Consider the following 13271-nt stretch of genomic DNA (forward strand, 5'->3'; position numbering starts at 1 on the left):
GCAGAACCGAACCAGACAGTTATAGAGGTGCAAATGACAGACTCAATAATTCCTCTGTAGAACTGGAACTTTAAAAATGGATTTAAGAAATGGATCTTTAAAAGTAATACCAATATCAATATTATTCTTTCATCCTTTATTTGTAATTGCCTTTGTGACAGGAGAAAAAAAAGCTAATTGGCAAAATTATTTCCCGATTGATCTTGACCACTTGACCTTTGACCTTGGTTGAAACACAAATTGATGCAGACAGTTGCGTTTTGAAGAAGCAGGTTGCAATTTTTTTTCAAAATAAGGAATACTAGAAAATACTGCAGCTTATCATTTGCCACTTAAGGGCAGAGAAGCCTTATTCTGTCAGCTGAAATATACTAATTGGGAAAAGAGGAAGGATTAGTAATAAAAAGTGTAAGATTTACGTAACTTGAAGAGAACCCAGAGTACAGTAATAAAGTAAATATATGCATTCAGAGGTTGGCTGTTTAAAATAAAATAAAATAAAATAAAATAAAATAAAATAAAATAAAATAAAATAAAATAAATAATAATAATAATTATCTCGTTTGCTGTGTATACTGTCATTTTGTGTAAATAATAATAATACTAATAATAAAAATATTAATAATAATGAATCAAATAAAATTAAGGTTTGAAAATTATTTCCAAAGGAATTGTACTTCCCTTGTGCTTTGTGCTTTGTGCTTTCTACATTATGCTAATGTAGAAAAAGACTTCTGGCACTGCATAGTGCCAAAAAATAAGCATATACTTATATAAATTTATAAGATTTGCAATACTACTACTACTAATAATAAAAACATCCATCTATCCCAGGTCTTTGGTTAGGACTCGGTAAATGGATAAAAATGCCAAGTCTAGTCTAAGCATCTGGCAACCAACCAGAATAATAAATTAAATATTTGACAAGGTTCCACTAATGACTATAATTGTCTTACTGGTGAGCTGCACAATGGAAGTATCTACATAACTTGCAATGAACAAATCCCAAAATTTGTTCCACTATCAAGAAAAATATGATCCATATAACAGAACTTACCAAGATAGTTTATTTTATCCAATAAAGAACAATAAGTTGAAAATCTGGCCCAATTACATGTGATCTATTGGAGCCCTTCTTGAACTGATATTATTTAGAGATTAAAATGCAGTTTCTAAAATTTCCAGCCAGCATGATGAGGAATCATCCAGATATTTATCCCTAGATCTAGCTCTGATCGCTAGCTCTAGCAGTAAAGGTAAAGGTTCCCCTCCCACATATGTGCTAGTCGTTCCTGACGCTAGGGGGCTGTGCTCCTCTCCGTTTCAAAGCCGAAGAGCCAGCGCTGTCTGAAGACGTATCTGTGGTCATGTGGCCAGCATGACTAAACGCCAAAGGTGCACGGAACACTGTTACCTTCCCACCAAAGGTGGTCCCTATTTTTCTACTTGCATTTTTTACGTGCTTTCAAACTTAGGTTGGGAGAAGCTGGGACAAATAAAATAATAAAATAAGATTAATTAATAAATAATAAAATAATTATTAATAATAAAATAATTATTAATAATAAAATAAGATGTAGCATTAATTTTGCCCAAATTAATGTTTTTACCTCTGAAACTGCCACAAAATTAAAAGGTGGGGGGGAGAAATATTGGGGGCGTCCTCAGGGACTTCTTATACTTTCTTATCACTTCAGTTTTGTGTTTCTCACTAGTAGAGGTGAACCAGTAGAGTTTTATCACCTCCAATGCCACATTTAGATTTAATTGAGGGCATGAATTAAAATTCTTGTTTTGATCATAAGAATTGCCTTTAAAAAAACAGAACCAGCATATATGTTATAAACGGTTATATCTGTAATTGTAATAGCGACTACAATTTTTAAGCAGCCTAAAATATATTTTATGCAGGGACATATGAAAGATCATCATACATCATATTTCTAGAAGTTAATGGGAAGTGCATTAAATAAAGCTGAAGTTAAAGAAAACAAATACAAAATGCATTTCTCCAAACAATAGAAATTGCTATAGTAAGCATGTATTTATACCTGCATTAATATTCCCATGTGGTGATATTTTTTTTGTACATTTCCTAGGAATAAAAGACATTCTTATCAATGAGCTTTCTGTACCATGCTTTTTTTTAATGATTTTGCTGCATACAGCTAAAAGCATCCTTTGCACTCATTCAACTCCTTTTGGCTTATTCCCTAATGTATAGTCTTTTTCTCTCTTTCTAAAAGCAGCTAGTGCTACCGCTAGGATCAAAAAGTCAGATAAAGCATTTTCTTTTCTGATTAAATATATACCAAAAGTATTGCAAAAACATGAGTTATTAAGAAGAGAACAGGTTTAAAAAAATGTTTGCTTATTTGTGCATTCATTCATTTATGATATCAATTCATTTATTTAGGATCCTGACCTTGTTTTAAATTTGTTTTTAATTGATCTAGGATGGCTCGACTCCACTTCATGCTGCTGTTGACGCTGATAATGTTGATTGCCTGAAGTTTTTGATGTATTATGGAAAATCAAGAGATGGAAGCATTGAGAATGAAGCAGATGCTAACAACATCTTGAGCTTAGAGAGTGAAGATTTCTTTAGCCATAAAGCAAAGCCCATTGTTTCTGCAGATCTCATCAACCATGTGAATAAAGATGGCTGGACTGCAGCCCACATAGCAGCATCAAAAGGCTTTAAGGTGAATTTGTTTATCTAGCACGTTGTTTAGGATATTGAGCAATCAGATTTAAATGACAATTATGCTAGTATGCATGGCTGATATATTTGAGGCCAAATTTTATCTTAATTTAGGATGTTATTTAAAAAGGGGACAAGGTTAGTTTTGGGGATAAAAAATATGAACGTGTTGTCATGAAGATGAAGGAGAATATAGGCTTCTGGTGGCTCCGCTCTCTCCGAAGGACGCCCTAAGGGCGCCCGCGCTGGGATTCTGTAAAAGCCGGCGAAATCAACGGCTGAAAGTACCTTCCCCGGTAAGGGGAAGGGAAAGAGCAAGAAGAAGGAAAGGTAGAGCTCTCTCTAGAGGCCCCGTTTGGGGAACTCGAAAGGGAAAGTTCCCTGGAATTCCTTCGGCAAAGCTCCAGCCCCAGCGTGTTTCTGCTTTAAGCAGACAGAGAAGAGAGCGACCACTTCTGCTTCAATTGATTGTTATGGATATTTATAAGCAGACGGAATAAAACACAGGAGATCAGTCATTTAAATTGCAAGTATTAAATCTGACTTCTATTTTTTCTTTTTTTTAAAAAAAATTTTTTTCTCTCATCTACAATCAACACAATGAAATAAAATGGTGTTTACTTGTTGAGAAAGTGAAACTGAATGGAGATTTTATCTTATTGTACTGGACTGTGGATTGTTGGATTATTTTAGTTTGTTTAAGTATTTTATAAGGGGATTTTCAGCAAGAACTTTGCCATGAAGGTTTTTTCAGAAGAATGGATTCGTGACCTTATACAGGATTATACAGAAAGAATGTATTTAATTACTCAACAATACGAATTGGAAAAAAATGGAGGCGTTTTGGATGAGAGTTTGGAGGAAATTAACCAAAGTAATCAGGACTTGGAATATGGAATGGATGTAAAGAAGCCCTTTTTAAAAAGTTTGGATGAAAAGCCTGAATTTGTGCTACAGGAGGCTGTCTCCCGAAATGGAAAAATTCACAGGGTTAATGCTTTCCAAGAGTTCTCTTTTCGGATTGAGGGAATATATGGCAGTAACTCGTGGATTCTTAGACATAAGGAACTATTAGGAAATATTGTGACTGACTTTTCAAAAGGAGTAATGAAGGAAAGACAGAGACTAATGTATCAAAAATGGCAAGAGACAAAAGTATCATTTTTGAAAGAATTTTTTTTTTGGAAATATTAACAGAAAAAGATTTTAGCGTTTCTGAAAGACAATACGTAAGGAAGATTTGGAAGAAATGGGTTGATTATATGTTTTATAACCATCATAAAAGACTAGATATTTGGATTTATACTGGATTTTGACGAGGAAGGACTAAAGTTGAATAGATATTGTAATTTCCCTGTATTGAAATTTTATAATCTGTTGTATTGAATTTTAAATAGAATATTCTCGAAAGATCTTATGTAAGAAAGACTTGGGGAAATTATATGGTTATAGAAGCTATAAGGAGATATTCTCTGAATTGGATTGGATTTTTATGCTTTAGCTGGTTTTAAATATTTTAGGATTAATTTGTTCTACTGATCTATATATTTTAGTACTGTTTATTGTTAATTTTTTGAAGGATTTTGGTTATGTAAGGAGGAAGTCAGAGCTAGAGAGGGAGAATTGGTATAATAGTTTTGGGGGAAAAAAATTTTTTAGCATATGTTTGTTTTATTTTTAACTATACCTTGTGTTTGTTCCGGGAAGCCAGGGGGGGAGGGGGGAGGGGTTTTGTGAAGGGAGAGGGGTTGGGGGGAAAGGGGGGGGAAATTTTTTTGTAAAACTTTTTGAATAAAAAAAAAAAAAGATGAAGGAGAATATAAACCAGTTTTAAGATCGGAATGATGGTTGAGGTAAATAGCCTGCATTATAGAATTCAAAATTATCTAAACAAAAGACAAACATGAAAATTCTCTACAGATTCATTGTCACCAAAAGAAGATAAAGCAACTAGTTATTAATCTAATACATATATTTGTATTCTAACAATTGTTGCCAATGTTGTGCCTTGTGGAACCAACAATAGGGTGTTTCTGGTTTCCTAATTGTTAGTTTATATTAAGATTACTTTCTAAATTCTATGCTATTTCTTATCCTCTAAGGGACATAATATATACATTTTAACTGGGTATAATTGGAAAGACTATATTAGATGGACAAGTCATAGACCTTGTCCCCTATTGCCCCTTCACATACAGTGTCCTAAAATAGCCAGCTCAAACTGGTGTGCTACTTGGCTGATTATATAAACTGCAGTAGACTCCACAGTAGTAATGGCTATCTGTATAAACAGTGAAAAATTGCCTGGTTATAAACTGCCTTGTTTCCAACTTAAAGCAAAATACTTCTTAGACTTTTAAGCTGCTAAACATTGATCAGATTTATTACAATCAACTCATTGGGCTTTGGCAAAGAGATACATAAGTACACCTATAAATCTGGGTACTGTGGCATATATTTTTCCTATTCAGTTATATCATTAAAGGTCTTCTTCAACCTAGTGCCTTTTGATAAACACTATAATTTCTATCATTCTCCAAAATTCACTTTGTATGTTCACTCCTTATTCCATGGGGCTTGTAATCTAATCCGGTCTATTTATTATCTGTATAAGTATTAGGTATGTTTTGCTTGTAGTAAAAAAGAAAACATTTTGGTGTTTGTGTGTGTGTGTGTGTGTGTGTGTGTGTGTGTGTGTGTGTATGTGTGTTTGTGTGTATATGTTGTTGCAATATGCTTGTCCAGATAATTCCATGGAATCTCATGGTGCAAAATGTCTGAAGGAAGGCTATTTCTTTTTATTTATAGCTTATTTCAATGATGAGAAGCATTCATTTTAAAAGGCTATAAAAGCTGAATCCAGTTCATACCAATCTCTTGTAACCTTCAAACTATATTTTTATCTTTCCAGAGCTGCCTAGAAGTTTTATGTAGCCATGAGGGACTGGAGGCTGAAAGAAAAGATAAGTGTAACCGAACACTACATGATGTTGCTACTGATGACTGTAAACATCTTCTAGAGAACTTGAGTAAGTTAACAATCTTATATGAGTACCTGAATGTTTCTGTAAAAACAAAGAAAGAAAAAGAAAGACTTCTCTCTATTTCTATGTAATATGACAATAGCGAATATTCTCTGTAGAAAGCCTGAATGAAGGAATGGTTATGTATTGTCCAAAGACTGAGTCCAAATCCACTCTCAGCCATGGTCACTCGCTGGCCCTGTTCCTTTAAGATGTTTGACTAGATCTTGTGGTTGTAGAGAGTTTAGCATGACACTTTCAAATAATATAATGGTCTTTAGAGATTAAATTTAGCCCCAAAGAGATCTAATTTGTTTGAAATTAAATCAAGCTTCTTATTTTTCCAAAGATCAAAAGACCATCCTAGGCAGCCCTTGAGATATGGAGCTGCTCTAGTAATTATTTGCTGGCATTGTTTCTGCTCCTTCTCACAGCTAGGTGGGAAATAATGAGACTATGAAAATAGCTAAGATGCAGGCTCTCCATGATGGTGATAACTGTTATCATAGCACCACTGATGCTTTTGTTTGGACTTGCTCTGGCAAGAGAAAAAAGAAAAGAGGCAAGGCGAGAGAAGTCAAATTCCCAAAATCCCCAAAGCTTCAACCAAAAACTGTCTTACTATTGACCTCACCCCATTCCTAAGAGGTCTGTAAGGGCGTGCATAAGAGCACAAGCGTGCCTACCATTCCTGTCCCATTGTTTCCTTTCGTTATATCCAATTAATATAGTTATTACATACTCATGCTTATATATATGCTCATATATTGTATAGTTATTTCATGCTTATGCTTATATATACTGTGTGACAAATAAATAAAAAAGTCAGTCTTTGAGAGGAATGTTGGAACAGCCTGGGTTGTTCACATCATGTGAAAGCGACCAAGGAAAGAAACTGTGCCAGTTTCCGTTTATCAGTCCAATTTACTTTACAGAATTGTTTTGTGAGAAAAGTTGAAAAGGTAAAAGCTCTCTATGCCATTTGAAGCTCCTTGAGGAAAACAGGATGTGAACCTCTCTATCTCTCTATAGAGATGGCCTAAAATGTTTTTAAAATAAAGGTAGATTTTGTAAATGGAAGGTAAAATATGCTGTTACATTTCAGACATTTACCATGTAACTCTTTTTATGGTGTTTGCACTCATTTTTCTTGAGCCATCTTTGTCAGAGATTTTCAGACTTGCCATAATTTTTAGCCATACATAGTACGAAGGCACATTAGAGCACCATTGATTATTCATGACATTTAATCATTTTAGCACTAATCATTTACATTATTTTATGTCCCATTGACATTAAAGAAAAGTTATATAAATTGCTCTTATTATTTCATGCCAAATTTGTATTTTCTCAAGTTAATTCAGTGAGAGGATATCATTATTTCAATTTTGCAGACCAATCTTATAGTTGTTCAGGATTGTCCACTGAGACTATTCTCTATTGCATTGCTCATGGCTTCTTGCCAGTTTATAATCATGTTACTCAAATGCAAATGTGAGATGCGTCCTTTGAAAAGACTGGTAGTTCTTCTTTCTTAGGGATACTGTTTTTCTATTATCTGGACTTTGGACTTTGGAAACCAGTCAGAGAAAATTCATCATATATGCTCTTCTTGAAGTTACCCTTGTGAGCATTGTGATTTGGCATAGCTGCAGTGTTAACCCCTCTGTCCCATTTAAAAATTGAGCAGTCTGAAGTAGCATATCTAGACACCTAAATTAGCACGGAATGGATTTTTCCCCAAGGCACTCTCTCTCACATGGAACTTTGAATGGGAGGGTTAATTATGTTTTGAACGTTTTTACATCAATTGAGAAATTGGCTTATGCAGGAGCAAAATATCTTCAAGCTTTTACCAGAGCATTTATTGTAGCAAACCACAATCAGTATTTTAAATGAAGGAATAAAGTAGATATTCCCTACTAAAGCAGAAAAAAAAAGAATATGCAGAATACAGGCTGTGCTGAAGAAAATAATTTTAAGGTATTTACTGCTGCCATCTGTTGCAACTTTCTTTCCTAACCATACACATTTGGAATGCCGTCCCAGTTCATGGACCAGCAAAAATTGTCAGGAGTGTGTTGGGAGAAAAGATAATTTAATGATTCCAATAAATTTTCCTTTTTGTTCTCTTTAGAGCTGGTGTGTGTGTGTGTGCGCGCACACATAGGCACAGGCACATATGCATGCTGCCATATAGAAATGCATGTATATTTCAATAAGAAGTATTCTAAGTATACATATTTTTAGTTTGGGATTTTAAAAAATCCTACTTCTACTTTTTTTGTATTTGTTCTTAGTTGTTAGGCCAGCATTTCTCAATTAGATGACTTGTTTATATAACTTGGATGACAATTATCGTAAACACTAGTAAAGATGTGCTCTCTGGGGATTGTTAGGATTTGTAATCCCAATATATTTGAAGGATGCCAAATTAGGGAAAGCTGATATACAGTAGGGTAAGTTATTATTAGAGCAAAAGCCTTCACAAGATGTGGCGTTTATGATTTGGTTAGAATCATAATATGGTAGGATATTCTTGAAATTTAAAATAGGGAAACAATGGCCTTCCTGATTTTTCTTTTGTACAAAGATAAAAACCGACTAAAATACAAGTAATATGAACAAAGGTGGAAAGAGCTGATTAAAAGTAAGTAGATACTTTAAAAGATAAACTCTCTCTTGAACTGAGCTTGATTTCTATTAACATATCAATGCAGTTTTGTACATATTGTAGCTATTTTCCTTCATGGATATTTTTTTCAATTTCCCATTTTAACCTACATACCTGAAGTTTTCCACAATGGGTGAGGTTAGATAGGAAGGAAAAGGACGGCAAGAATCTACCAATCAACCAATCACTGCACTGAAAAAATGCCCCCCACCCCATTACATTATTTGTGGGCAGCAACATTTTTGGGCCTTATCATTGAAGTGTGTAAAATTGGAGCATTGCAACGTATTAAAATACTTTCCTCCATCATGGCTGTGAGGATTCCCCACACTGTTTTCATTTCTGATTCAAAGAGCACACAAAGCATGAAATGAAAATATAAATTTGTAATATTTCACCTTTTTGTCAAATTTTAAATAAAACTTTCAGGTGATCTATCCAGCTATAATGTTTTTAAACTCTGTGATGCAAATGTCTACCATATGCCCTGAGACATTTTAGACATATTTTATATTCATCTAACAAAAGAAAAGGGTCATACAGTAACCAGAGATTATGAAGCTAGATCTGAGACCACTGTTGAGTAAGGTTTTGCTATAAAGTGAAATAATTTTTATTTGAAAAATCATTGTTTCTTTTGGTGTCATATTTTAATGTATCTGCAGAACTAGCTCTTGGATCCAGGAATGCAAAGCATTTGAAAATGTACTGGTAAATGCTATGCCTCTGTTGCAGGCTTGTTCAATTTTCTAATTCTACCTAAACAGATGCTTTTAAAATTCCTTTACGGATTGCTGAAACTCAGATTGAGCAAACTTGCTATGGTACAGATGATCTTGATATGGAAAATATTATATGGATGTTAAATATACGAAAACAGACAACCTGGGATGATTTTTCCAAAGCGGTGACTCAGGCAGTGACAAACCATTTCCAAGCAATCGCCTCTGATGAATGGAGAAGCCTGGAAGACTTGACACCTAATAACACCACAGAATTCAGCATCGGCCTCACTGTGAGCAGTATATTAGCCATCAAACTGGGTAAGCACTGGTGTTTCGCAGATCTTTCACATGTAAAAAGTACCTTGGGTAAAGTTAAGCCAGTTACAAGAAGCTGATAGAATATAATGATTGTCCTCAGATTTAACACTCACCAGAGAACTCAAGGAAAACTTGAGTTCCTGCATCTGAATGATAATAAACCTACACTATAACATCACATCCAGCTATAATGTTGATATTTGGCTTTTTTTAAAAACTTACTGTCTTGTAATAAACCCAGCATGATTCATGTTTTAGTGTGATATATGAAACCAATTGTGACTTGTTTAGTGCACCACATTTTAATATAATATATATACCCTGGTGTGTGATAATTCATCCTCTCCCATCTCCCCCAGTATCTGGCTTATTGGTTTACTTGGGAATTGATCTGAATCTGTGTTAAACCATGATTCCTAGTGAGCGTAACAGAAAAAAATAGCTATTGGAATGGAGTCATAGTTTATTTTGTTTGTTTTTATTCCATCTTTATTATTTTTAAAAACAATCAAAATGACCAATACACCCAATACACCTTCCTCCTCTTATTTTCTCCACAACAACAATTCTGTGAGATGGGTTGGGCTAAGAGAGAGTGAATGGCCCAAAGTCACCCAGTTGACTTTCATGGTGAAGGCAGGACTAGAACTCAAGGTCTCCAGTTTTGTAGCCTGGTGCCTTAACCACAGACCAAGCTGCTCTATTTCTTTTCCTCAGCGAAGGAGAAAGAATTGATAGGAGTGCACAAGTCTAAAACTTTTCTTGAAGTAATAGAAGTGATACCTTAGCTTTGAATTACATATGGAAAGGAGAGTGAAGTTCCTTTACTTACCTTTTAGTCCAAAAATCAAATTTGTATCTTTGTGATGTAACTAAATAAATAGCCTCAAACACTCTGCATCAATTGAGGTATGTCCTTTCTGTCAATATTCTTTATAGAAAGGTATAGGAATGAATGTAAAGTTTTTCATCTAAAAGGCATTCAATTTGATTAGCTACCAATATCTGCACTTAAGGCACCTGAATTCTTTCTCAACTATAATTCTTCTGTTAAAGCAAATTTGGAACAAATTATTATACATATCACAAATATGTATAGTCTAATTTAATTATTATTGTAGGAGTCAACTTATCACATACTTTATCATTGATAAAGCATGTAGAATTTATACAGCTCATGTGGTCTGTAGAATAATACGCCAAATGAATTTATATGTATTGTCTCCCGTAATTTTCTTTAGTCTGCATTAATCTTTGCATAATAAAAAATATGAATACCAAATTATAAATTAATAATAGTTACAATGAAAAGCAGGGTAGAAACTATCATTTTTACCTGAACTTTATTTCAGTTTCAAATATGATGGGGAAATTAAGAGACTGTTTACTCTTCCACATTAGTTTTATTGTAATTACTGTGGTAAATATAAAAGTGTGTGATATATTATATAAATTGCATCATAATAGAACTATTATGTGCTCTGGATATGCCTCTGAACGAACTTACTTCTTTCTTTCTTTCTTTCTTTCTTTCTTTCTTTCTTTCTTTCTTTCTTTCTTTCTTTCACAGGTAATATTTCATGGTCAGTAGGTCAGACTTTTCCCCAGCCACCTTGGGAATTTTTGAAAAGCAATGAGGTGGAAAACATCATAATATCTTTATTTGGTAAATTAATTTATTTCTCTCTGGCATCAAATATCACGTAAACATTTTAATGAAAAGTTATAGGATTGTTCATCTTCAATATATTCTTTTTAATTTTTAAAGTTCAATAACCTTCCTAGAATATGTTCACAATTAAAAATGTGAAGTTCAGTTAGAACAGCTAATTTTTAAACATATTTCTAGATAATTCTTTCATAGCTTAATACACATAATATGCATATCATATACACATTATTTGCAATAATTGGTTTTGAACTACAATTTTATATTACTCTTTCATATAAATAAAAAATATGCAATAAGAAGGTTTTATTCCCGTCATCATCCTGGTGGCCTTTCCATTCTCAGGCTCACCACCTTGAAACAACAGTTCTGTCCTTCATTACAGATATTATAATTATTTTAAAGGTGTAATGTATCTAAAGAGGTTTGAATTTTCCAGAATGCTGCCTAAAGCATGCATAGAATTTTCTTGTTTATCATTGTCATCCAATATAGCCAGAATAACTCACAGAGATTTTTCAAGACAGTTTGGATTAATTTAATAAAAGCTACAGGTGTAGGCGAATGCTATGTATTTACAGTAGTGTGTGATTTAATACTTAGCCCATCCTAACCTTGAAATTTTACTCATTATTCTTTATTCTATAGGTCCCCAAGAAGGATATCTGCACAGTGTGACTTATGCATCTATGATCCATCTTCAAACATTACAGAATTACCTCAGGCTGGTATGGAGATGCTTAATTCTTCCTAACAATATTATATTTCTTTCTGAGTCGCCACTTCTATAAATATGCTGAAACAAAATCCTCTAAAATATTCTTATTTCCTACCTAAGCATTTGAGAAAAGGTCTGTGTCAGGACTCCCTGACATAAATGAGAAAAAGAGAATCAGGGGTTTGGCCACTGAAACAAACTAATTTCTTCTTCTAGAGTATCATTTATGTCAGGGATGGGCAATTATGGTTTCTTTATGACCTATGAACTTCAACACCCAGAATTTCTGAGCCAGCTGGCTCAGTAATTCTAAAGTTGAAGTCCACAGCTCATAAAGGGCCATAGTTGCCCACCCCTGATTTATAGCATTAAGAAGCAGATTGTTTGTGACAAGAAGTAATGGCAAAATTATATTTAGCTTGAGCTGTTTGAATAACTGATTGGAATATGTGACATTATTTTGAGGTTGGAAGGTTGTATCTACTTCTCTCCCTTTGGTTATGAAAATTTTATTTTCTTCCCTGGTTCCATTCAATCGTCTTGGAGAAGATCTATATATATGGTCATTAGGAGTTGATGGGACATAATCAGTCAATCAATCAATTCATTTCATTGCTTAGAATAAATTGTGAAAAGAGCCATTCAGGAGAAGCAGAAGCTTTTTCATGGATATTTGACTTTGATGAACATACTCTAAATTGCTTGTTTCCTGTGTATGAATCAAAACATTAACCTACACCTAAGATCACCAAAACTGGTGATCTAGCATGATCTATTGTATATTCAAGTACAATTGAAGTTTAGATTAGCTACATCTCGTGAATCACAGATTCCACACCACTGCTCTAAGAGTATTAGGAAAACTGTGCTGGATTAAGATCAAGATTTGAGGCAGTCTTTTTCTAACAAGATATTTTAGTTAGGAACTCACATATACCAGCTTTCCCCATGTTCTGCCATGGAATACAAAATCATAACCCTCATGATATATATAAGGCAGGAATTCTGGATCCTGCAGAGAGCGCAGTGGCTCACAAGGTTAGGATGCTGGGCTGATGATCGGCAGGTTCGCATTTGAGACCTAGTTCTACCACGGGACAGAGTGAGCTCCTATTATACACTCCAGCTCCTGACAACCGAGCAGTTCAAAAGTGAGCAACTGCAAGTAGATAAGTTGCTACAACGTAGGTGCGCAACTTAATAGGGATGTGAAGTGATGACAGCAGTGATGTCACCATTCAATCCTTTCAATCCAGAAGTTCTTCAGCGCTCTGTAGTAGTAGTACTGGAGCCTGTGGTTTAAAGAGGGGGAAAGAGTTCAGTAATTTAATTCAAAATGTCCCAGCTTTATGTTACCTCTAGTCATTGTCCATTTTGATGTTTCTATTGGCTTGAAAGGCAGTGGTGGGTTTCAGAAATTGTTACCACTGGTTTGCCCCG

General features: G+C 34.2%; 1 protein-coding gene across 1 annotated transcript in view; it reads left to right on the forward strand.

Moving 5' to 3' along the window:
- Positions 1-13271, forward strand: part of CTTNBP2 (cortactin binding protein 2) — a 122440-nt gene that overhangs the window by 77949 nt on the left and 31220 nt on the right. Inside the window, exons 8-12 of the mRNA XM_058190212.1 lie at positions 2457-2705; positions 5616-5733; positions 9169-9444; positions 11015-11110; positions 11762-11841. Of these exons, the coding sequence (XP_058046195.1) occupies positions 2457-2705; positions 5616-5733; positions 9169-9444; positions 11015-11110; positions 11762-11841 (819 nt within the window). The remainder of the gene's footprint in view (positions 1-2456; positions 2706-5615; positions 5734-9168; positions 9445-11014; positions 11111-11761; positions 11842-13271) is intronic.

This window comes from Ahaetulla prasina, chromosome 7, assembly GCF_028640845.1.
Source record: "Ahaetulla prasina isolate Xishuangbanna chromosome 7, ASM2864084v1, whole genome shotgun sequence".
Lineage (NCBI taxonomy): Eukaryota > Metazoa > Chordata > Lepidosauria > Squamata > Colubridae > Ahaetulla > Ahaetulla prasina.